This window comes from Dipteris shenzhenensis, chromosome 8 (assembly GCF_047967505.1).
Source record: "Dipteris shenzhenensis isolate YYH24624 ecotype China chromosome 8, Dip_SZ_1.0, whole genome shotgun sequence".
In the NCBI taxonomy this organism is placed as follows: domain Eukaryota; kingdom Viridiplantae; phylum Streptophyta; class Polypodiopsida; order Gleicheniales; family Dipteridaceae; genus Dipteris; species Dipteris shenzhenensis.
In genome coordinates, this window is record NC_141603.1 from 50,588,473 (window position 1) to 50,615,225 (window position 26,753).

At 43.1% G+C, this 26,753-nt stretch overlaps 1 protein-coding gene across 1 annotated transcript in view; it reads left to right on the forward strand.

Moving 5' to 3' along the window:
- The first annotated feature begins 2,353 nt into the window (after window positions 1–2,353).
- Window positions 2,354–26,753, forward strand: part of LOC147899634 (sodium/hydrogen exchanger 5-like) — a 166,935-nt gene continuing 142,535 nt past the window's right edge. Inside the window, exons 1-2 of the mRNA XM_087378415.1 lie at window positions 2,354–2,424; window positions 16,242–16,516. Coding sequence (XP_087234541.1) covers window positions 16,327–16,516 — 190 coding nt within the window. The 5' untranslated portion in view covers window positions 2,354–2,424; window positions 16,242–16,326. The remainder of the gene's footprint in view (window positions 2,425–16,241; window positions 16,517–26,753) is intronic.

The window sequence follows — 26,753 nt, forward strand, 5'->3', positions numbered from 1 at the left end:
AAGACCTAGATAGGAGAGCAAGTTTATTACTTATAACTTCCTAACCAAAACAAATTCATAATGTCTTGCATGTAAGATTTCTAAAAAAATTACGTTCCCGATGATACTCACATGTTCAAAATAGATGAATCCTTGATGTTGAGCTAAAAGAGATAACGGAAGTGAAATAAGCAATTGAGGAATAGAATCATCTATGACTATCTGAAGAAATACTCTACTACTATAGACACAACATGGTTAACTGAAGAAGATCTCATGGAAGTGAAAGAAACAATTGAGGAATAGAATCATTTGTGACTATTTGAAGAAATAACCTACTGAAGATGCAACATGGTTAACCAAAGAAGAACTCAAGAAGAAGCTTCCAAAATTTTCAAGAATGAGAACATCCTTGGTTCTTTAGTGGGGGAGAATGCCCTGGGGAGAATGTAACATTTCTTAAGTAACAATCCAATCCTTGGATACTCTTTCCTTGCCCTCAAAAGTATACCGAAAGTTTTTGGCAATTTTATTCTCAAGGATTTGGCCATCTCTATCGGAAACGATGAGAAGACATCTCTGAATTCAAATTTTGTTCCCTTCCCTGAATAGAAATGGCTGCTAGGTGCATATCTCTTCCATATTCAACTATGACATACCCTAATTTTTATAAATTTTTGTCTTATAAAGGTTCTATTACTTTTTAACATACATTGCAATGTGAAAGAGAGGTCCCATTAGAAAAAGTTGAAATTTGGAAATTTTCCGTTGAATATAGAATATGCCACGCAATTATTTTTTCATTATACCTCCAAGAGGGCTAAGAATGGGACATAATTAATTCTTTTGACTTATTTCATCCAATCAATTGGTAGGGGAAATTTACAACTCTTACTCCCTTCGTCTAACTAAAGGTCCTTTAGGGAACTTCTCTAGTTCTATATGGGAAGTTACGGAAATCCTATCTTTTACTAACTTCCCTAAACCATCCACTTTATAGATTAGGAACCTGCCAACACTTTTCCTTAATTCCTTGTACCTTGTAGGAGTGATTACAATTGTTGCCCTTCTCTGTAATCTTCTTAGATTTATACTACTAGATATTCATGAATAGAGAATAACTACTTTTTTGGTTTGAAACAAATTTTGAAGTGGATATATATACACAAAGAGTTAAGACTACTTTACAAGATTCCTACTCATTGACTTTAAAGCCCGAGAAATTTCAAGCTTATAGTGTTTCCCATAACCGTTTGACAATGATCTGTGAAGTTACAACTCATTGCAAACTTAATCTTCAATTCAAGACCCGCCGATCATATCTTGGAAGATCTCTCGGACTTTAAGATATGTGACACACTAGAGCAGGTGCGCAATACGTTCTAAAAATGGGAATTAATTAGTAACGGGAGTGGTGTCTTAGGTAAAGGGGGATTGGGGGTGGGAATACTTGTAATTCTAGACCATTCGCAGTTCTCAAACCTTCAGTCCCAAATATAAGAGCAGAGGCAGGGGGAGGGAGAGCCAAGGCAGAGAGGGGGGAGGGGAGCGATGAGAGGGAGAGAGGGGTGTCGAGAGGGAGCAAGGAGAGGGGAGAGGTAGCGCCGAGGGGGAGAGAGAGCGAGCAGGTAGGGAGCACTGAGAGGCATTTAGAACATAGGTTAATTGGAGCAGATTAGCAGAGGATAAGGACTAATTAATTTGTAGGCCTCATTTTGCTATTCATACTTTTGGTATCCAAACTCATCATTGAAGGACTTTGCACTAGTGGAGTCATCATTCACAAAGGTGTGGCCAATACTATTTTCAGGAGTTTCATGTGCTTCCTCAATCTTTGCTTTCTCTGTTGGCCTGCCACTAGAGTGGTAGCCTTATTGACGGTGGGTGAGCTTGGCAAAGCGAAAATCATTTCTTATTCTTTATTTTTTGCCCTTCTCTAATTTCCACGTTCCCTCTTTCTCGCTTTCTATTTCAAGGCAAGACCCCTTCCCCCCCTCTCTCTCTCTTCTCTCTTCTCCTTGTGCACATCCAAGTCCTCTCTTTCTCTCTCTCTCTCTCTCTTCCAAGGTGTGCATATGAGGCAGGCCTTATGAATGGTTTATGAGCATTCATCTTGTTTCTTACTTTCTGAATTTTCAACTGTGCTACTACTGACAAATGAGCACCTCTCAGTGGTGCTCCCAATTGCCCTAACCAAGGGTTTACTTTCATAGCATTACTGGAGGATTCTCCTCTTCCACTCAAGGTGCATGATTCGTGCTATGCAGAGTGCCAACAACATCCTTGTAAACCTTTCATTTTAGCAATTCCAGTACATCTCTTTGCCAAGTGCTTTCCCGTTGGTAAATTTAAACACCCGTTTAGTTAAAACGGTTTGAGTTTGAGAAACAGGTACTGTAACAGGCTGAAAGGATCGCCATCGCCGGAGATGCCATCGCCCATCTGGTAATCATCTTTTTGCCTTCTTCTCTACATCTTCGTGTTTGTGCTCCAAGTATGACGAGATTCTTCAGGCCGCGGGCAACAGTCCGCTGAACATTTTGTAGCCCAAATTAAGATTCTCCAAAGGCCATTCTGAGAAAGGTTTACGTACCGAGGTATTTCAGCAGTGTTGGTCCTGAGGCTTAGCTCTTGCAAGGGCGAGGGGCGAGTTCCTTGAGCTCCGCTGGGATGGTGGTTTTGGCGAAGCACTCGAGCCCTGCAAGAAGGTGAGGTTGGTGATGGCGAAGTGGAGGGTGGCGTTGGCCATGCAAGTGGGGTTGGGCTGTTATCTAAAATCCACGCGGGTAAGACCTTGTTCACAGACGAAGGTCGGTGCAAGGTGCGCCAATTGGTATCGCCAGCGATGGAGTGCACGACTTGGAAGAAGGTGCAACTGGGGACTACTGAGGAAATGCTGGGCACGAACAGGAGGAGAATGAGACACAAATGCGAGAGTGAGTGGTACTAATCATGGTCTTGAGCTTGCAGCCAACATCCACAGCAGGTTCTTCTGATAAAACTCACGAAGGCAGGTAAACGTCAGTTAACAACTTCAGTTGTGCAACCTTGCTCTGAGTATGCGGTTATTTCTTGGCAAAGATCACTGTGTCATCTATGGGTAGGAGGGGGAGAGAGACACAGAGAGAGAGAGAGAGAGAGAGAGAGAGAGAGAAAGAGAGAGAGAGAAGCTGAGGAAACAGTTGATCTTTGCAAGCAGTGTTATATGGCAGGAAGACGTTTGGAATCCTGCAAGGTAAACTCTTAAAGCTATCAATAGAGAAAGAGAGAGACAGAAGCTCAAGCTTAATATTAAGTTGAGAATTAAGCTCTTAGCTTAGCAGGCAGTTGATCTTTGCAAGCAGGGTTGTATCGAAGGAAGAATATTGGACTCATACAAGGTAAAAGTATAATGAGAGAGAGAGAGAGAGAGAGAGAGAGAGAGAGAGAGAGAGAGAGAGAAGCTCAAACTCAAGCTCAAGCTTAGTTCTGAGTTCTTTGCAAGCAGTCCTCTATAGCAGCAAATTGAAACAGTTTAGCAAGGCTAGCCTGTGGAAGGGCTACGCTCAAGCTCAACAAGCGTTGTTTTCTTGAATGAGTCATCATTCAAGGGCTAAAGAAAAGCAATATAGCAAGGCAAAGCTGGAGACTGAGATCCCATTGGCAAAACTAGCTCCCCTTGCAGCCCCCCAAGCTCATGAAAGTATGCCTTAAAAATCAGCTTGCCTTTATATATTTGTGTTTATGCTCTTGTTGTAGATATTGGAGAAAGTAGAGGATGATGGAGGCGGACAGCAGGGGTTGCTCAAACAGTGTGGCTGAGTATGTGGCTTCCATGCTGACAGTGAGATCATAATTCAAACATTGTGGCTGCCGTGCTGACAGCGAGACCAGTAAGCAGTCCAATGTGGGCTGCTGTAATGTGAGGTGGAAGCTTGTGGGCACAGTGGGAACAGAGATAGAGTCTCTTTGAATGCTCTAATCACAGGATATGATGAACATGGGCTCGATCAGGAAGTATTTTCAGAGGCAACTGGAAGGCATCTCTCCCAATGCATTCACATTTGTTTGCAGCTTGAAAGCTTGTTTACAGACGCATATATGTCCAGATATACAGTGGAAGCGTGCTTGGAATCAGCAGACAATGTTCAGACAGTTAAGAAAAAAATGCACACCATGCTTAACATTCCTACAGAGCAGACTGCTGTTGAGTTCGGAGATACTGTTTTGAAAAGTGATGAGAGTGAGCTGAGAAATGACACCCTTTGCTCCTGACTAGAGGGCTGCAGTGAAGTCTTTCACATGCCTTTCAGACTCAAAAGCACAATTGGACCATGGTCAACCATGTGGAGTTGTTGGAGGCTTGCGGTGTTGTTCAAAGATGAAGAAGATTATCGAAGTTGTTGTCAAGGCAATCGAGAGTAGAACCTCTGGTAAGTAAGTGGGGACCTTATTACTTTAGGAACAGCAGATGGGAGTGTGTTGCTATTGTGAAACCTGCAGATGAAGAACTTTTGCCCCTAATGGACCATGTTCTTCATGTTAACAGTGCTACTAATGGCCAGAGGACATCTGGCAAATCTTGTTCATCTGTTGCCAAAATAGCATCAGGTCAGCAATTTGCCCCTCATGATTTTGATGCAATTGACGATGGCATGTCACGCTTTTCTGTGTCAACCAGTGCACAGGATTGTTATTCTTGATATTAGAATATTCAATACAGACAGACATGGAGGGAACATTCTTGTGAGAGATACTAGAGCTGTCTCTCACTAGAGCTATTGACAGGTAAGGGGCTTGGGATTGATCTAATGTCCATGTGAATGAATCTTTGGAGCAGATCCATTAGGATCATGGCTTGTGTCTGCTGGAAGCTTTGGAAGATATGTATCTTGAGTGGCTTCACTGGCCTCAGGCATCATTACAATTTTCATAGGAGGAGCTAGATTACATTAGTCGACTGGATGAACATTATCACGTTGACACGTGCAGAGACACCTGAAACAACCCTTTTATTAGTTGGTGTGGAGTACAGGACCTTGGAAACTATGGATTCACGAATGGCCTAATCCAAATACGTATGACTGCAACACTGAACCATTAAGAACGGACTTATGCACAACCGATCCTAGAAGGGCAATTAGGAGCATCTTGCTCCAATGCGCTTTGTATTTCATAACTTGTGCAATAATCCAAATGCAATACGTGAAACACTCAAGGCTATCACCCAATAGTATAGAAGATCCTGAGAAGTTCAAGTTCAAATTCAAAGAACACTTGGGTCTTTTAATCTTGAACTCAGAAATGAAACCATCATATTTTCTCTCTCTAGAATTGCAAATCCTTTTGTGCATTAAAATTTTCCTTATTGTGCTATTTGTCACGAGTCATCTTTTTCTAGGTGGGTTAAAAGTTTTGTGAGTGAGAACTTAGAAGGCAAAGCATGTGTTAAATCGTCTTCGTCCACGTCTTACCTGTTTGAAACGAACACATTGCTTAGCAAGATATGTCTTTTGTGCCAACCGATTTACACTTTACATGTTATGTTACGTGGTGGGCAAATAGAGCCATTCTGTAGGTGAACCCTTTAGAAGTTTATTGTTTGTGCATATTGGTCGTCTCAACATACTGTAATTGCACAAAGTTGTATTAACGGCGTGTACCACATAGGTTTAAAGTTTAATGCAAATATACTGCTTGTCTTAACTATGGCTCACACACTTGAGACAGACACATTGCATATTAGCAGCTAGCACACATACCCTTAGAGAGAGACACATCAAAATCTATGAATTGGAAAATTACCACAAAAGATGTTCTAATCAATACTTGCTTGCTTGTAGTGGAAGTTTCTATAATTTACACATACGACCCACTCACATCAGCCCCGGTGTACTTGTGACACAAATCTGCACTACATAATTTGCAAAAGATGTGCTGATGGTTCATTTGGTAGATTTAACAAAAAAACGTATATTAACTTATCTTAGCATGTTTCTATTATCAAGTCCTGCTAAAAGTAATATTAAGAGTTTTTTTGTTTCCAGCCACAAATCTTGTAAATAAGGTGTGCAATTACCGTTCAGACAACATTATAAATTAATCCTTTTTGGATGGAAAATTTCTTGAACAGGTAGAAATTGATGAACTATTAGTATTCTAGATAGATAAACAACTGCATAAAGACAGTATAGGTTGTGTCCTAGTTTGCCAGCAGAACCAGGTATTCTAGGCAGGCTGACTAGGCTTCATTGTGAAGCATAATACAATGAAATATGTAACCTTGAAGGACCAATGTAGGTGTCATGTCGGCCACATTGATTAATTTTTAGTTTTTAGGGTTTGTGTGCCATGCCATCAACTTTGGAGCTTAGTATATAAGCCAACACTTAGTACATTGAGCCCATTTTCTCATTGTGGAATACAAGCTTCCAAGTTGGCTTCCTTCCAACCCGATTGGTGAGAGAGCCATCCTCCATGTCCGTAGGTGTCCATTTAACATTGCATTTGGGGTGCAGGAAACAATTCTGAAAGCAAATTGGCCAAAGCAAAACAAGAGACTTACCTAGATAGGGAGTGCGGTAGCAACTGGGTGGTGTTACACATGAAAGCATAATACGGTCTGTGCAACTGGATGGTGTTGGTTTGTGCTTTCATCGTGTTGGTACTTTTTTTATTCCAAAGCGTGGAATTTGTAGAATACACCTAATTTTTTAAAGATTTACTGCACATTTAGCAAGTCCATCTATTCAAGAGAGACTACTTTTACTCATTTCTGATTGGTTCTGAGCTTGACATGCATTTCAAGAGAGACTATTCGGTATTCAGGTGGGGATGAGTTTTATAACATATTTTAGTACATGTAGCTCATGTTTGGAGGTGAATATGAATGCCAATGCCATGAAAGACTAGAAGATAAATCAAGCATGAAAACACTACTCTGGAAACTACAAAATGCACTAGTGACGACTGGCAAAAAATAAGAATAAATTCCTCAGCTTTATGCAATATCCAAGGTTGCTCGAAGCTTGCAAAAGGCTTTAAAATCAAGCGTGATGCAAGGTAAAAGCATAGAGTTAAGAAGAGAAAGAAAGAAAGAAAGAAAGAAAGAAAGAGGGTCTATTAATGTCCACGGGAGACCAACAAATCTATGGGACAGCAAAAAAACTGATCTAGTACATCTGCTAAGGAGGGCCCATAGCAACTCCCAAGGAGTGCGAAACTCCGTTATTTAGGGTACCTACATAATGTTTGGAAAACATAATTGGCCATACATCAGTTTAAGACTGAGAGCCTTTTGATTTTGATGTAAACTCTTTGATGAGTGCTAGACCGTCGTGGTATACTGCCCATTTTCCTCTTTCCTACCAGCCCTGGCCTTGGCCAATATTCCGTTGCCTCATTCTTCAATTGGGCTCGTGTGAGTTCCTTGGCTATCCATACCTAGTTCCCTTTCAGCTTGGCAGATTGTCGGAGAAAAATTTGATCTGTAAATCCTGTGAGCTAAGCATAATAATAGCATGCCCCTTAGAGTGTCGAATATTAGTTGCTCCATCATCACCTCATCGTCAACCTTCCATTCAATGTCGGGCATGGCTACTTTGACATGTACTAAAGTCTCATTGAAAGAGTACTTTCTTTGTACCCGTCTTCAGGGAGCCCCCTATTCTAATCTTCAGTGCTTTCTCACGTCTGGCTTCATGTTCCTTGATGTTTTCTTAAATATCAGCTTTACTTGCCTTTGTATCAACCTCCACAGTCACTTCCTTCTTAATTGTTTGTATTTCAGTATGAACTAGGTGGAGACTAGTTGAGGGGTAGGGGGAGAGGCCTTACAAGACTGCACAACCTCATCAATTATTGCCTACTTCCTAGGTTCTTCAAGGACCTGAAGTCTAGCTGTCACATCTGCTAGTTGAATCGTCAACTCTCTTACAAGTCGCTGTAGATAAAGAATCTCCTCATGTATGCGAAAGCAAGGGATGTATTAGGTTCTAATGTGATACCAGTAGTATTGGTGTGGAGTGCTGATCAAAATACAAACAGAAGAGAAACAAAAAAATATAAGTGTATAAATGATAAATGCTGGACGGTAACTGAACAAATGATTGGTCAAGTCCCTAATCCACGTCTCCTTGTATGTCTAACTTTGTTGAACTAAGAGGGAGAGGTGTGCAGGTTATACGAGATGTGATATTTCATTGATGATCTGTAGTTTCTAGTGGCTATGGGCCTTAGACATCTAGCTATTACCACTCTTCTCGATCCTTCTAGACAAACTTTCTTTGCCTCGTGTGAAGGTCTTTTGAGAGGAAGGAGATATCAGCCAATTGTACGGAGTGCCTTGGTCCGTTTGGTCTATTGTGCCTCCGTTGTGAGCATGCTTTTTGGGAGTTGCATTGAAACATTTGTTAGGATCTCATGAGATGGTCTCTATGCCTTGTCACCTTGAAGCTGACCCATTGCTAAGCATCTCTGATTTGTGGTTATGATGACTGGGACAAGTGTCCAAATCCAACTCAGGCAAGACAATGGAATCTCCCTCTGAACGAATGGTATATTGGTCACCTAAAGATCCAATGATTCTCAGAGGGCTTAGACTGAATTTTGGGGATAGTTCCTTTTTTTGTTGTGCGATCACTCTTGAGCTTGCCAGTGGTCTTGTATCTATAAGGAGCCTTGCCTTTGAATGAAATCATCTTCTTGAAGAAGTGGCCCTTGTAGAAGAAAGCCCTTGATGTGTTGGTGATCATGTTTAGTTGTTCTTATAATATTAACCTTTGCAGAAGACCAAATTGATCTATGGGACCAAAAATGACCATTACATAAAACTCTGTGCGAGTGTGTACAGCATCTCCGTAGGAATGCATGAAGCGCCTCCAGGATTATTACATGGCATTCCTAATTTTTACTACTTGGCAGAGACAAACTGAAGAAAGAAAATTTCAATTACAACAGTGTAAGAGTGAGGATCTTTGGGTTTAGGCTTGAAGTCCTTTGGTAATTGCTTTGCCAGACTCTCTGGACAGCCCATTTTCCCTTCTTCTGTAACTTTATTAAGTTCCGTGGATTTCCTCTTGAGCTGGTTCGCATTGAGTTCTTTTGCTATCCATATCTTTGTGCCTTTCAATTTATTAATCTATCTCGAGATCTTTATTTTTGCTTCTTGCCAGTGGACACAAAAGTTAACAAAGATGACATCCAAGCAGAGATCACAGAGAATAATGTGGGGGATTTTTTAGAAGAACAGTTTGAGATGAGAGATGATGAACTTAGCAATTTCATAGGAACAATACCAAAGGTTGATTTGTCATGAAGACATATGCTTTATCAAGCAAAAAGGAGCACATGCTTAGCTTTGTTAAAGGTGTTGTGTCAAATCAAATCTTTGTAGTAATCGAATCGTTAACAGTACAAACCAATTGTGAAGTGGGACGTGTATTGCATTAGAGTAAGGGTCCATTGTCTTTTCACCTTCTCTAGCTGCCCAATTCTACTTATCATAGTTCCAAGCATCGTCTCTTTCACTACTGCCTCATTTCCTTCTTTCTCCATCTTGTCCATTTTCTGCTCCATTACTGTCAGCTTATGCATGAGCTTTTTGTACCGCGATTTGCAGTAGAAGAATATATTCCTCCAGCATTTTCCAAGTATAAGTCTTGAAGTCTTGTTGGAGTTTGGTGAATCTTTTGGTGCTCTTTGGAAAAGCAGCAGGAGTCTTTAGGGCTTCCAGTGCGTAGCTTTTCCTTGTAGATCCTTGTTCTTGCTGCTGTTGTCCTCTAGGATCCATGTTGTGTCTCTTCTCTCTTGACCCCCCAACTATCCTAACCCTTGGACTAGGTGGGGGGATCCTCCTATTACAAGAGGTCGCTACCTCACTTATGTGCCCCCATACGAGGAGGATTGGGTAGATGAAGGGTAGAGAGGCTTTGTAGGCAGCACAATAGTAGGGTGTATTAATAGGCCGGATAACCACATCAAGTCTAGGGCGGCTGGCAGTTGACAAACTGCCACTCCACAGTTTGGTTGGGTTATCCTTGACCTAGGGTCGGCCCTAGGTCGGCCACCTGTCAGCTTGGGTGGCTGGTCTAGTGCGCGTGTGTGCATCTGACTTGTGAGTGACGAGAGTTTCGATTTGTCCATTGTTGTTGAGGTTGAGCAATCAGTACTTTGTTTTCTAACATGGTATAAGAGAGAGCGGCTAAGCTCTCGTGGTCACGTGAAGGAAGGTGACCCTCCAAGTTCGAAGGCAACTGCATGCGTTTGTTTGGTTCTTGTAGTGTGTTCCATCTCTGTTTCTGTGATTTCAGAAGTAATGGCCTCTAATATGCCCATCGCGAACTTCAGGGATACAAGAAAGTTGGATGGGCCAAATTATCCCATTGAAGGGTTAGGCTCCAGAGCCACCTTGTAGCTAGAAAACTCTAATAGTTAACAATGGGAATGGAATTCAAGCCGGAGGATGTTGAAGACGCTTTGGGGAGGTGACAATTGCTAGAGATCCAGACAAGTCGAGGAATGTGAAGACAAAGATGCCGAGGCATTGTCCATGGCCATTGGGATTATGGCGGACACACCTCCAGAATGGAAAGTGAGGCATGGACCATTTTGAAGGACCTTTATGAGACAAATAATTTGTCAAGAATCCTATCCGTCCAAAATCAGCTGCTTTTTTTTGAATATCGGAGGAGGGGAACCATGTACGTTGAAGGAAGGAACATGTGGCAAGCTTTCTCTAGGAAAGGAAAGGAAAGATTGCAAGCATAATGGAAATGAACTCAAATGGAAGTAGGCAATAGCAATGAACCAAAATACTCACATGTAGATAGCTTGATGTTGACTGATATGAAAAGACCCAAGACAAGTACAACACTATATAGTGTGAGCCTCTAGACTCTAGAATGTCAAAATGCATATGGGATAATCTCCCATATGACACATGGCACTGTCTAGGACTCACTGGACTATAAAATAAGTCCTAGGGACCTAGGACACACAAATACACTCACTTTGACTTCATATTCTAACATCCCCCCATGAAGGAAAGGTGAGGGACTACAGGAATGAAGCCAAGAACAAAACATGACAATGATGGAGTCTACTTCTCTGTGCATCCCAAGGAGCTCAGAGGCTCAAATGAAGCATGGCTACCTGACCAACACATCGGTCTAGGGAATGCACTAACATCCTGGGACTCGGCCAGGCCTAATAGAGAGATCCATCAAAGCCAATAGAAAGGCTCCCACAATACATCTCCCCATGGCTTCATAACAGGACTTGGTAGGAAGCCACACACCACTCATAAAGGAAATAAAACATCATTTGAGGACTATCCAATGCTGAGAACCTTTATTGACTCAAAGGACACAAGACTCATTTTTACAAGCATTTTTGGGGGACTACCCAGGGCAGAGTACCCAAGCATACATAGAATAGATCAGAAACAAAAGTCCCGATTATCAGGTACATAGACCTCTGGATGGAGAGAGAGATCTCTGATGTCGGCAGTGAGAGCATGAGTTGGTGCCAAAGATCTTCTTCGTCTTCACTTGTTGAAGCCCCAACCAAGTTGGCATGCTTCTGGAAGCAGCGGTCCTTGGTGTGACCAAGCTTCCCACAGTGATTGCATTTGAAAGGCTTGAATTTGCCTTTGCCCTTGGAGTACAGTGCACTGGAGTCTGAAGTGTCTGCATACCGTCTTTCATGATCCATGTGTGCTGACCATAGGCTCATAACCCATTTGTGTCACATGGCTGGTATGATCTCCCGGTACTTAGAAATTTCTTCAATGCTCGAGAGGAGCACAACAACTTATCATCTTCCCCTACAGGGGCCTTCAGACTAGCAAGCTGAGTGACAAGGGATTCCATATGATTTAAGTGAGCAAGAAGAGAGTCTTCATGCTTCATTTGTAGCTTGAAGAATTCCTGTCTTAAGAATACCTTTGAATTGATGACTTTATTGCGGAACAATCCTTCAAACTTAGCCCATAATTCGTGAGTAGTGGAATTAAAATCAAAATGATGAATAACTTCATCACCCAACCCCAAACCAATGAGAGAAAGAGCTTTGTCATTTAGATTCTCCCAGTGTGCAATTTTCTTTTCATCTGATTGTGACTTTTTCTCCTTGCCACTAACAATATGCCACACTCCATCTTTCATAAGTACAAGACGCATCTTTGTTTGCCATGTAGGGAAGTTCTTACCATAAAACTTCTCGAACGAAATGATAGCTGATTTGGAAGACTCCATGGCTGGAAAAGAGTAGAAATGCAAGTATAACTATGGAAAGATCACCTTGGTAAGTTCTTCATGAGCTGGAGCAGGTCTAGAGCTTCTTCATGGCAGACAGATGCAAAAGTGGAGCAAAAATTTGCAGGCAGAAGTAGAAGGACATGGCGGGCAAAAACTCTAAAATCAAGAGCAGCTACAAGAGAATGACCGGTAGCAGCATACGGGCACCATCTTGTGGGCAGAAAGAGCAAATGGCAGGCTGGAGCAGAGGTCCAATTCTAGTAAAAATAAAAGTGTAAGAACCATTTTTCCTAAAGAAATACAAATTTTTTCTTGAAAAACACGCTCGGATAAACCTACTCATAGGTTTTTGCTCATAAAATTGACGCATCCACGAACTCGAAAGTAAAGCAACCCAAGACACAAACCCAAAAGTTAAGTCAACTGACAAATCGATGAAGAAAAGAACTTGGTTGGCCTATATGTGGAGCATCATAAGGGGTTGGCTGATAGCCAATAGGATGATATGTGGAGCATCATAAGGGGTTGGCTGATAGCCAGTAGGTAGCCCCCTTGATTTGGACCATTTTGGTGTTGGCAAGCCGTCAGCCTGGGGCCCTCTTGATCTGGTCAATTTTGGGTCAGCACTGTTAGCTCTAGTGGTCGGCCAACATATTAGCTAGCAAATGGAGCAGCAGAAGGGGTGGGCTGCAAACCTAAGTGTAGGAGAGTGCTAATGTGCTGCCAAAAGCAGCGAAAGAATGTCAAGGATAACCATCCTCCCATGAGGATTTCACTCGAGGAGAGCCTTGAGGGCTTCCAAGAGCTCCTCATCCGTGAAGGAGACCTCTCACTATACCAAAATCTTTGGGGACCATCGAGGGGGTGTGGATCCAGTGATGCCTTTCGAACTCACTAATGCCCTAGCTACATTCCAAAGGTTGACGAGCACAGTCTTATAAAGAATATTTAAGGGACTTAGATGATCTGTGTGTTCATTCACCATGGGATGACCACCTTGGATATTTAAGTCTAGTCTTCTCAAGATATCACCTGTATAGGATTTCCCTTAACCCCCTCAAATGCCAATTCTGAATAATAGTAGGACATTTGTGTCCAAAAATGGGATTTCCCGGACTACAACAAGATTAAGGTCACTATGCAGCTACCACCCCCCACCAATGCCAAGTGTATACAACGTTGTACTTTGCATGTTGGATCTTCATCGCTTGCAAGTAACCTGTGCTCTTGTGTCTGTAGAGACTGGCTCATGCTCCTTGAGTCAATATGCTCTTAACTAAATGGCATTGGCTGCCCAACTAGCCCAACCATCCTATGGAGTGGCTCAGGGATAACCTCTCCGCGAGTGAGTCCCTGGTTCACACCATGATGGACCAGTTGGACAAAGCTAAATCTAGCCTCACTTGTCCGACTAGGCTAACAGCCTGCCGATCCAAAACCAAAAAGATCAAGGGGTAGGCAATTTTCAGCTCTAAGCTGCTCCCCCATTTTCCAACTTGAGGCTAGATATGCCTGATTGATCCGAAGGGGGGAACTAAGCTGACATTGCTAGTGGCACTCACTTATACCTTTGGACAGCCTACAAGATCTTAGCCAAGGTCTTGAGCTTGAGGTCCTATTCACACCTCCTCCACATCATTTACAACACCTATCAGGTTTTGTTTAGGAGAGGAGCATCTTGGATAAAATCTTCATTTTGGGAAGGCAATGTATTGGGCACGGGAGGAGGCCTCCGCTATCCTCATATTGGATTTTGAGAAGGTGTATGACAAGGTGGATTGGGCTTTCTTGGAGAGCACCATCAGGCTGCCGGCTTCTCGGACTAGTGGGTGTGGGGGATCTCCACCCTCTATGCAAGCAGCTCTAGCTAGATTATTTTAGGGAATCCTTTCTCACTCCATGACCGGGCTGCCTCCTAGGCCCTCTTCTTGTTTCTTTTCGTGGCAAAGGCGCAAGGGTACTTTCTCCACTCTCAGGTGGATGACCTATAGATATACGCTTCCCGATCTGGTAGTAGGAGTTGTTGGACTCGGAATTCGCAGGTGATACAATCCTATCCGTAGATGGCTCACCTGATACAAGAGAGGGTTCAGCTCTCATTGGAGGTGTAATATTTGGCTTCAAGGGCCAACATCAACTAGACAAGTGAGTCATTTTTAGCATAGGCTTCGATGAGCTCTAGTCATAGGGCATTGAGCTTAGCTTCCGTTGGATTCCCTAGGGGCAGACGGTGAGATACCTTTTGCTGCAAGGTGGGATTGGAGATTTCAGCAGAGCAATATTTTTTGAAGATTCTAGAGAGTGTTTGGTGCAAGCTATTTGATTGGAGATCAGTTAGCCTCTCTTTGGCAGGATGGAGAGCTTTGGTGGTCAACCAAATCCTTTTGGCAACAGCTTGGTACATCGCCTCATGTTGATGCTTTCATAAGGGTGCATGGACCACTTGAGGCACAATTTTCTATGGGAAAGCTCGGACGGCGCACAAAATATCAAAGACATCGGTTCTCCCCCAGGAGGCAAAGGGAGGCTTGGGTATCATCGATCCAAAGATGCAAAGCACAGTCTTTTTGGGGCAGCTTTTTCTCAGGGGTCTGGCTCCAGGGTCTAAACCTTGGAAGCTCTTGCTCTGACAGGGGCTCCTGAGCAACTGGCCACGCATGGGAGTACAAAGGTAGCAATCTCACCAATGGATCTGCATCATAGCCCCTCTCACAAGGAAGGGGTCACCGCTGACTGTCAAAAAACATGACATTTGTATTAATTCAAATCATTATCATCCTCTAATATAATATAACATGCTGACAACAACAGAGAAAGGGTCGAAATCTGCAAATATCTTTTTGTTTCTGCTTTGAGTTTCATCCCCATAAAGAAGAGTAAGGATTTTTTTTTTCTCCTGAAGAAGAGAACCTTCTATTAGATAATACTATACAGATCAGGCAATCCATGGCTGTTTGACGTATCAAGAACGGGAAGCTGGCTGCTATGATACCTGCTTCTCAGGACCCCAACTCACTGCCTAGAGTGTCCCAAAAATAGGTGCCAACAACCAGGGACTATGCAACCAACTGATTCCTTGATCTGTGACAATGTAAAAAAATGCCTGCCAGCCATGCCGTGCAGAAATTCTCCTGCCTTTCAGCAGTCTTCCTAGATCTCTCCATGCCTGTTCTGATGTGGTTCATGGGCTGTAGATGATATCATGCCATAGTTCACGAGGGTGGCTGCGCCGAATCTACTGCCCCTATCCCACACTGCAGCATGCTATGCAGATATTTCTAGGCTGTAATGCTGGCCACCGCCTCCTAGACGCCATCCTCTGGAGAGAACACGTGTCATTGGCATCTTCTCTACAGACAATGAGATAAATGATATGATTTCAGAAATAGCATGTTTTTATAATGTGATCACATACTGTGACTTGAGTACTCTCATCAAATGAAATATTTTCTATTGTCCTCATCATTCTCTGCTCTACTGACTTCGCATCATTCTATTGCATCTTAAATAGGACTCAAAATTTGTGTTAAAATTGTGTTTTCTTGTGGGGAGATTATATGTGACTGCAGTTCACGAGTTTGAACCAGATTCTGCCCTTTTATGTTTGTGTGAGATGTTATGAAACTTTTATTCAACCTGTGAATTCTTTTTAAAAAATTGAGAGGCATAAAAGGAGGATCTGATTTTAGATGTTCAGAAATTTATTGTCTGATTCAACTTATAGCAGGGGCCTGTTATTATGTATGATTTCTAATATGAGGTTGGCATATTGCTAGGAGTGTATCTTGTTTATTTCAAGGTGCAAAAATTAGTTTTGGGCTTAACTGCAAAAACTGATTTGATGTAGGTAACTTTTCCTGCCTGATGGGCTGAAGTGAGGATAACACACTCTGGAACATATCACATGGGTGTTTTGTTATATTATGGATAACTGGCAATCTCATATCCAACTTGTATGTGGAGATGCCCAAGTAAATGATCAAGTGTCTAGGATTATTTATTGACATTGCACTCACTTGTTTGCAGCCACAGACCTTGGCTTACTTGTCTATGGAGACCTTCGCATTGAAACAAGATTCTTATTTCAGTTTGATCTTAAAACTCTGACAACATGAAAGGAAAAGTGAGGACTTTGTTGGAGACTTCAACAACAGAAATCATAGAGGTGGAAGCTGCAAATGTTGCCAGCGTATCTATAACTGTGGAAATTGTGATGTTAATGCTCACTTTTATTGTGGGGCACCTTCTGAGACGGAGGAAGATCATGGTGGTGCATGAAGCTGGTGCTGCACTCCTGATTGGTAGGTCTGGTATTTTTATAGAAATTTTCTTTTCTTATCAAATAAGAAATGAGGAAAATGTGTTCATAAAAAAGAAAGATTTTCTTAAATCAGCATCCTTAGTCTTTGTTTCCTGTCCCCAAGTCATCCCATTTGAATTGGCTTGTGTGCATGATGCTCTTAAAAATATCAACTTGTGTTTTCCTTCGTACAGTGTTCAATCTATGGAGAAACTATAACATAATGAGTGGAAATGGTGGTATTAATGCAGTTTTATCATTATTACAGCAGGGCCAGTTTGAATACTTATGAAATATGCAGCCTTTGCTAGACGTATAAAAATGTGTCTCGCACTCATCATTGCAGAAATTACCCAACAAAGCGTGTCACAAGATACATATGTGCCTTTTTTGGACATGGATTTAAGGCTTTTTTATCGCTTATAGGTGTCAAGGCAGGATCCCCCCTCTTCTTTACTCCGGTTGGCTTTTCAATGGTTAGACCAGTGTTGCATCGCCACACAGCACTATTGCTATAGTGACATTTGCTGAAGTAAGTTCAGCTTGACATGGGAGTCTTGGGTGGTTAGGCAGGATACAAGATTAGCAATACATATGGGCTTGGGTAGTAAGGCAGGATACACTATTGGGTTTTTTGCAGGACAGTGTGAGGCAAGGGTTTGATAGTTTCTAGTAGGAGGATCCAATCTCCATGTAATGTCATTGACAGAAAGCATGTAGTTTGTGGTAGTATGTTGAGACGTTGGACCTGCCTTCTATGATAGCACCAAAGATACAACTGCCATCAATCGTCGTATAGTAGTGAACTTGAGTGCCTAAGTGTCCATCACAACTGGCTCCATGAGACATACACCTATGGACCATGAAGGTGTAGAGAGAGCTAGATACAGCTGCCATCCATCGTCGTATAGTAGTGAACTTGAGTGCCTAAGTGTCTATCACAACTGGCTCCTTGAGAGATCACCTATGGACCATGGAGGTGTATAGAGAGCTGAATACAGTTGCCTAACTGGCTCCATCAATCTTTGTATAGTAGTGAACTTGAGTGCCTAACTGGCTCCATGAGGCATACACCTATGACCATGAAGGTGTACAGAGAGCTAGAGATGGGAGCATAGCTGTGTAGACTGATTTGTTGGGATTATTATGTTCACCTTCCCACCTGTAAGTGCCCGTGCCCAAATGAGGACATAGGAGAGGTGAACCGGCAGCTTCTTACGGGACAAAGAGAGAAGAGAGGAAGGGTACCATGGGAGCAAATCTGAGTGCAGCAGTAGGGTTGCCATATGGGCAGCATGTAGGATGCCATGTGAGCAGCAGACATGACTTTCTGGAAGGACTGCTGTAAGGCCGCAGCAAGAGCAGAAGGTATAGGTGGCTGGAGCAGGAGAGGTTGGCAGGCAGGCGGCAGGAGCTGACTATACGGTCAACTGTGCAACCTGTAGGGCTGGCTGATTAGCCTGCATTGGTCGGGTCAGAGTAGTAGTATGTAGGTAGTTGGTACTGCTGCATCAGGTCCAGAAGGAAGCAGAGGTGGGCGGTTGTCCCGAAAGGGACAGACTGGGTCGGCCTAGTTTGGGACTGCAAAAGGCATACGGGTCAGTTGGTCCTGAGGGCACTCCAGTTCTATAAAAAGGGTCCCTGGAAGGGCAGTTCTGATTTGGTGTCTGCCTCAGATTGGGTTGTAGTTTGGAGGAGTAGTACACTGCAGAGTTTAATGTCCTTTAGTACATCAGTTCTAGGCTGCAGTTCCAACAGGGAGGTCCAGAGGTACATGCAGAGGCTGCAGTTCCAGAAGCAAGGAGGCCTGGACACAGTGAGTCTTGTGCCTCACCAAAGCCTGCAAACGGAAGTAGCAAGGAGGTCACGGATCAGGACATCAACTGTACCTTAGCATTGGTTGCAGATGAAAGCAACAAGGAGGTCTACTGCAAGGGCATGTAGCAGCCCATTGAAGCTCTTGGACAACACACAGGCTAACAAAGTTTTGAAGGTGCCAGGAGGAGGTTGGAGAATAGTTTTGCAGTGGCAGGGGTCCGTACCTTAACTCCTAGATAATGGCACACTTTTTTGTTCATCGTTGGAGCAGTTTTTACTCTGATGTGCATGGTTCATTAAGTGTTTGCATCTATGTATATTCACTTGTGTACACAATAAGGAAAAGGAGCGAGGTTTGAGCTAGCACTGTCTGATTTCTAGGCAATGTTTTCACAATCTTCTATGCGGACGCCCACTTCAGGAGAGGATTGGACACACAGTACCAGATGGGCTTTCACCACAGCCCACCTCGATCTCCTTAGAGTTATTACTGAACAGAATATTCAGTACTTCTTCCTCGTTTTGGTGGACGAAATCGAGCTTCTTCCTACGTACCAATCAACGATACTCACGTAGCATCTCTGGTTTGTTCGGGAGGTGGTTTTTGGTTTCGAATCTAAGTTGACGGCATAAATCCTTGTACTTATCATTGTACCCGCTATTACAAGGGGCGCAGTCCCAGGTAGTGGTGGACGAGTGGAGCGAGTAGTGTGAGGGAAAGTGTGAAGGGCAGCCTCATGTAGACCAGGGTATAAAATCAATATATGTGAGAAGTATGTAAAGGCGAGCTGAATATATAGGCGAGAGGCTGTGGTCGAAATGTATGTCACGATAAGTGGTGTGAGTAATCTGTGGTGTGGGAGGTACCATGAGATGGAGTGTAGAGCTGACTCCCATGTGTATCCTGTTATTGTGGGCAGCCCTCTCTCTAGGCTCTCGTGCGTCTTAGTGTAAAAGATCATATCTCTATCATTATATGTCTCCAAGAAACCTCATGGGTTAGACCATAATGTGTCATTACTATTCCATACTGCTATTTTCAGTCTAGTGTGTACACACGTCCCAAGGGCTTGACACCATCATAATTCTCCCTCTTCCTTCTCTTCCTTATCCTCCTTGTCTCCTCTCTCTCGGATGATCACCCTACCATCCCTCTATGCAGGCCATTTCCCTGCTTCTCTTGCTGCCATTATTTGATGAGGTATGCCAAGGTGGCAAGGTGTGATGACATGTCTCCAAGAGTTCCTATGATGTGGAATGATGAGGTGGCACATGTGGCAGCACATGTGGCAATGTAAGGTAACATGGCAACGAGTGATGTCACATCTCCTTGATGACATAGGACCACGCGGTCTAACAACGTGGCATGGTTGCAAGGCAAAAATAGATGACTCAGCCTTTCGCATGGGCAGCATGCACACTCCAAAGGCTTGCCACTAGGGTTGGTGATGCTCTTAGCCTAGCTCGCCAAGCCTACCTTGTCTTGGTATTAGGCTTGGGTGGCCCTTTTTCCCCCACAAAAGGGAGATTTCACTCTTGGAGGCCATATCGTACGTTTCCCTTACTCAAATTTAACCAAAATTATTTCCACTTATTCATCATGCGGAGGACTAAAAATATTGACATTTTTGAAATGTTCGGTCATGAGAACTATCTAGGGAAATGAGGGTCTCGTGGATAAGCATGAGAAAAACAAAGGAACGAAAAAATTAGAATATCTGTGATCCATGAGAGTAGGCTGGATGGAACAAATGAAATGCCATCGCCCGTGATCTGTGTCAACGTAGGAATAGTGATTCTTGAAGAAGAGAGATAGTCTTTGATAGTTGGTATCAGAGCGTAAGGTAAGGGTAGGGCTCGTTGGGTTGTGACGGACAGCAGGCGGAGGAGATATCAGCGGCTGTGGTCGACGGGCTCCATGAAGATCATCGTAGTCTTCACAGATTATGCGGAACACAATTGCAAATTGAGCGCAGAGGTGGTTAATTGAATTACCTGTACGTGACGAGGTGGCGTGGTGTTGACGGGAACTTACGTTCAATTACCGTCAACGAAGAATAGACTAGATATTCTGGTCGATTGACGGTGCAACAAAGGGCAACGTAGGGAGAGTGGATAGGAAGAGTCGCCATCGCCATTGTCTGCCAAGTCTTCGTGTCTAATTGACGTTATAGTTCCAGAAAGTCACAGGCGAGTGACGACAGGCTGTTCATCGGTGGTAGCGACGATGCTGAATCATTGAGTGGACTTCCGCAATTGTATCGTTTTTCTCTTTCTAGCCATTGGTGGGGCTTTGTTTGGATATGACGTCGTAGCTACATCGGGCGTTTGGGATCTTTAACGAGAAGAAATCAGGAAGCACCTTTTTTCGATACAGTTTTATATATAGTCCTGTTATTCCTACAATGTGAAAAGGAACGTTCAAAGTATTGTATATTTTGGGAAGTTTAGTGTGCAGGAGAAAGAAGAAAACAAACCAGGAAAGCAGAACAGAAAAGAAGTGTATATATATATCTTTTATTTGGGTTCTAGAAAAGACTGAAAAAAAAAAAAGAAAAAAAAAACCCATTTTCCATTGTGAAACTATGGAGGCAGAAGGACAGAATTCTAGGGTGAATCCTAGTGAGTCTAGAGCACAGTCTACACAACAGATGTCACATCATAGAGCACCTACTTTGATCGGTAGGATTTCGATATTAGAAGATGCTTTACAGCAGATTATGAACCAGCAGCTTCAGGTGAATGCTGGTCAAAATGAGATTAGGGAAATGGTACAAGCGTCGGCTAGACCGTCTAGAATTGATAAGGGCAAAGCTCCAGCAGAGCCAGAGCCCAGTATCCATTCATTAGAGGGCGCAAGGGTCAAAGTGCCTAATATCGCTAATTATAGACCGGAGAAGTACGCTGGTCGGATGACTGAGCGCAGCTCTGATGTGATCGAGGTTTGGTTACACAAGTGGGAAGAAGCCTTCGCCATTTGTGAAATTAGATCTGATCTAAAGAAAATCCGTGAGGCCACACACCTGTTTATTGAGGCATCGGATAGATGGTGGATAAAGCAACAGAAGGATCAAGTTGCTCCTACCACTTGGGAAGGGTTTAAAGCTGAATTTAAGAAACACTTTCTCCCACCCGATGAAGAGTCCCGAGCTTGGGATGCTTATAGAAATCTTCGTCAGAGGAGTCTGTCGGTGGCAGAGTACACCGACACATTCAGGGAATGTGTCATGAAAATAACAGACCCTCTCCCTATGTCGGTTCAGTTAAAAGACTATATCTATGGACTGAACGACAAAATCAAAATGGAAGTTCGGGCTAAATATGTGACTACATTAGATGAATCTATTGCAGTAGCCCTGAACTATGAGGATGCCAGGGGCAGATCTGGTGGATTTGTGCAGGCAGGGACTCAGTATGAGTACCCGAAAAAAGGGGGATTTCAGAGGAAATGGGTTTCAAAGACAAGTGTCTCGCAGCCAAGTGGCCAAACCAAGCTGGTGAAGCCGGTTGAGGGACCAGTAAAAACAAGTACCACCGTTGGGGTGAAAAGGAAAATAACTCCAATGGCAGCCCGGGCTTGGTTAAAGTCCTCGTTGACCCCTGAACAAAAAGACAAAGCTAGGAAAGAAGGATTGTGCTTCGGCTGCCTTCAGCGACATCAGTGGAAGGATTGTCTACTGAATAAAGACCGTCGCACGGCTAATATGATAATATCTGAATGCGACGTGGAAATGCAGGAGAGTCCCAATGCGGAACATATGCAGATGCAACTGGCGGGACCTTCTCAGAGGTTAGTACCTTGTTTGTTATGTGTATCTGTTGCTAAGTTAGTGACGAGTGCACCTGATAACATCCTATCTAAGCCCGCAGCAACGGGGTATACAGCCTTTAATGATACGGAGTTAATTAAAATGAAAGGGCAAGTGGCCAGTCATGATGTCATTGTGTTGCATCAACTCACAATGTGATTAACTCCAAGCTCGTGAAGAGGCTGAAATTAAAGACAAGCCCATCTGACTATGCGTATACAGTCAGAATGGCAGATGGAAGTTCAACTGAAGTATGGGACCAAAGGGTTACCCAGTTGGAGCTTCGGATTCAGGACTATGCTGAGAAGCTTGATTTTGAAATGACCAAGCTTGCTCATGCAGATATAGCCCTGGGTATGGCGTGGCATTCTAGGAAGAATCCAGCCATTGATTGGAAAAAGCACGTATATCAATTCAAGATGAATGATGTGCTTTATGTCTTGCGAGGTGAAAAAGATATACCTCAGGGACCGTTGGTTTCCGTGATGGAAATCAAAAAAGCTCAAGTAGAGTTTTTATTCCTTTGCACAGCATCGGTAGAGCCGGTGGATGATTCTTCGGCTAGCACTGATGTTACGCAAAGTGGTGAGATGGCCAAGCTGGCTAATCTTACAATAGAGGAGCGAAAAGCTGGATGAACTACCTTATGGGTTACCTCCAGAGCGGAAAGTTCAGCATAAGATTGAACTGATCCCGGGGGCAGAACCTGTAAATAGACCTCCCTATAGAATGAGTTTTGCTGAAGAAGCGGAGGTGCGTAGACAACTGGAAGAATACCTCAAGTTGGGGCAGATTCAACCAAGTTTCTCACCTTTTGCTTCGCCAGTGATATTAAAGAAGAAAAAGGATGATACGTTTCACCTCTGTATAGATTTCAGAGCATTGAATAATATCACTGTTAAGCACAGGTATCCGATGGCTCGGATTGATGATTTGCTTGATGCATTACATGGAGCCGTGATTTTCAACAAGATAGATCTTAAGTGCAGCTACCATCAAATCCGGATTAGAGCCGAGGATGTGCATAAAACCGCTTTCAGAAGCAGGTTTGGTCATTATGAGTTTTTGGTAATGCCCTTTGGACTTACCAATGCTCCAGCGACCTTCGTCATGCTTATGAACGATTTACTATGTCCGTAAATCGGAAAGTTTGTAGTACATTTTATTGACGATATCTTGATATTCAGTAAAAGTGTTACTGAGCATTGTGAACACTTAAGAATAGTGTTCAGTACTTTGAGAAAAGCCAGTCTTTATGTGAATAAGAAGAAAACTATACTATGTATGGTTAGGCTTGAATATTTAGGATTCATAATTACTCCACAGGGGGTAGAAATGGATCCGAAGAAAGTGGCTGCGATACTAACTTGGCCAATCCCTCAGAGTCTGACTGCATATTGCGATCATTCTTGGGATTTGTCCAGTTTTATAGAAGGCATATCAAGGGATAGTCCGGAATAGTATCGCCATTGACTGATCTGACCTCGGATAAAGTACCTTTTATTTGGGGACAGAATCAACAAGAAAGTTTTAACACCATAAAGTAAGCTGTGGTCACAGGACCGGTGTTAAAAATAGTTGATCCCCAGAAACCGTTGTTCCTAGAAACCGATGCAAGTGGCATTGCGGTAGGAGCAGTCCTCCTTCAAGAGGGAAGGCCAGTAGCCTTTGAAAGCAAGAAGCTTTCTCCCTCTCAAAGGAATTGGCCAACTCATGAATTGGAGTTGTATGCTGTTATCCATGCTTTGAAAACATGGAGGCATTACTTATATGGTTCAGAGTTTTATGTGGATGTGGATCATGATACTCTGAAACATTTTTGTAAACAGCCTGACTTGAGGGGCCGCAAAGCTAGGTGGGCAGAGCTCATGCAGGAGTTTAATCTAACGATTCGGTATCGAAGAGGAAAAGACAATAAGGTTGCTGATGCGTTGTCTCGCATTATGCACAACCTGAGTTTCACGGTATTAGAGAGTGCTCTAATGACCGAGATAAGAGAAACTCAAAAAGTGGACGAGTTTGTCCAGAGCTTGTGGCCTAAAGCTCATGTGTTAAAACCCGGGGAAAATGAAAAGGATGACCTGGCATCCAGAAAAGGCCAAACTTATGCAAGATATACCATAAGGGATGGTATGCTGGTTAGAAATGGCAAGGTTTTAGTACCTAGTCAGAATGATCTCAGGCAGAGAGTCATTCGACAATGCCATGATAGCCCGTGTGCGGGACATCCAGGTGTCGAGAAGACATATGATCTCGTGAAGCGAGATTTCTTTTAGCCAAAGATGAAAAAGCATATTCATGAGTATGTGACACGGTGTTTCTTGTGTCAGGTAAGCAAGGCCGAGCGGATGAAGCCACCCGGAGTTTTACAGCCCTTGGAAATACCACTAAGTAAGTGGGAGAGCATTTCCATGGACTTTATTGTAGGACTATCTACGACGCAAGGAGGGTATGATTCTATCCTTGTGGTGGTTGATCGTCTAACCAAGATGGCTCACTTCATTCCGACTAGAGAGTCTGTTAGTGCCCCGCAAGTGGCAGATTTGTTCATTAGACATATATTTCGTCTGCATGGATTGCCTAGATCCATAGTGTCAGACAGAGATGTCAGATTTACCGGTCATTTTTGGACAGCGGTATTTGAGACACTAAGGACTGAGTTGGGAATGAGTAGTGGGGATCATCCTGAGACGGATGGTTAGACAGAGAGAGTCAACCAGACTTTAGAGGACATGCTGAGGGCATATGTGTCATTGAGGCAACATACGTGGGACAAGTGGTTGCCATTGTTGGAGTTTGCCTACAATGATAGGAAACATTCCTCTACCGGGTTTAGTCCGTTTGAACTGAACTATGGTTATAGACCAGCCAATCCAACTATAGTTGGAGTACCTCAGAAAGTGCCTAGTGCCGCGAACTTTGTAGTTCAGATGCGGGAGATGCTAGCACTTGCGAGAGCTAATATCCGCCAGGCCATGGATAGAGCCAAGGTGTATGCGGATGAAAACCGGTCTATAAGAGTCTTTAAGGAAGGAGAAAAAGTTTTTCTCAGAGTTCCTTCGCACTCGAAGTTGTTGACTTCAGGAGAGTGTGCTAAGTTATCACCTCGATACTGTGGGCCGTGGTTAATTCTAAAGAGAATAGGCAGTGTAGCCTATAAATTAGAATTGCCACAGGGGTGTAAGGTGTACCCGGTTTTTCATGTTTCGCGCTTAAAGAAATTTTTGCATACAGGTGACTCACTAATCGAAGGTGTGGTTTTGTTTCAGGAGATAGAGGATATTGCAAGGCGCAAGCCAACAAGAATCTTGGACCGAGGAACAATGAAAATACGAAATCGGAAGATACCACGGTGTTGGTTGCATGGCATGGTCAGCCTCTATCGGAAGCTACCTGGGAATCCGTATACCAGTTACGGAGAGTGTTCCCAGATTTCATCATCGAGGACGCTGATGCTTGAAGAGGGAAGGAATGTTATGCTCTAGCCGAGATAGCATGACCTCGGAAAGATAGGTGGGCATTTTCTCTTAGATGACCAACTTTTGTAACAGTTAATGTGCGTAATTGAAATGGTCAAGAGAAGTAATTGCCAAGGTCCTAGGTGAGGGTGAAATGGCATTGACTAGGTAGTTCTGAGTGCTAAGGCCTAGGTGCACCTAAATGTGCAATAATGCCAAGGGGCAAGTGGTTTTAAATGTGCCCAAGAGAGGGGTAAAAAGGTGCACCAAGTGGAGAGGCTAAAATGATGACATTTGGCAAGGAGAACTATCTAGGGAAATGAGGGTCTCGTGGATAAGCATGAGAAAAACAAAGGAACGAAAAAATTAGAATATCTGTGATCCACGAGAGTAGGCTGGGTGGAACAAATGAAATGCCATCGCCCGTGATCTGTGTCAATGTAGGAATAGTGATTCTTGAAGAAGAGATAGAGTCTTTTATAGTTAAATGTTATGCTCTAGCCGAGATAGCATGACCTCAGAAAGAGCATAACAGTCATCCAAGTAGATTCTAGTTCCTTTCAAATTCATTATTGTGCTCATTTGCAACTGCTTCTAGATGTTCCCCTTTGAGTGTGAAGGACGCGTTTTTATTACGTGTCCCAATTTCCATGACTTTTATCTTTTCAAGGTTTACTTGCATGCCCACTTTTTGCAAAATTTACCTAATGCATTCAGGTGCGCTTGCATGTCCTTTTTCCCTTTGCAAAGAGAACCATGTCATTTCCTTAGATGAGCAGGAGTACGGCATAAACCACAATTTGGACTTTGTATCCATGCATTGTGTGCTCTCATTTATTTTTCTAATTCATCAATGAATAAACCGAAGAGAGTGACACAAGGCTGCCTTTCTTTACCCCTATGCTGACGCTTATGATTGTCTTTTTTGTAGAGCTTGACCCATGTATAAGTGGCTTTGCCTGGTTTGGCTAGTACTTTTGTACAATTTTGAGTGTGTATAAGAGATTAAAGACACTAAGAGATCAAACCATATAAGGAATCCAGATACCATCACCTCCAAGCTCCAAGGATAATCTCCATTGTATGACATTACTGATATCACCCTAACTACATGACTGATATCACCCTAATTGCATCACCAATAAAACATCTG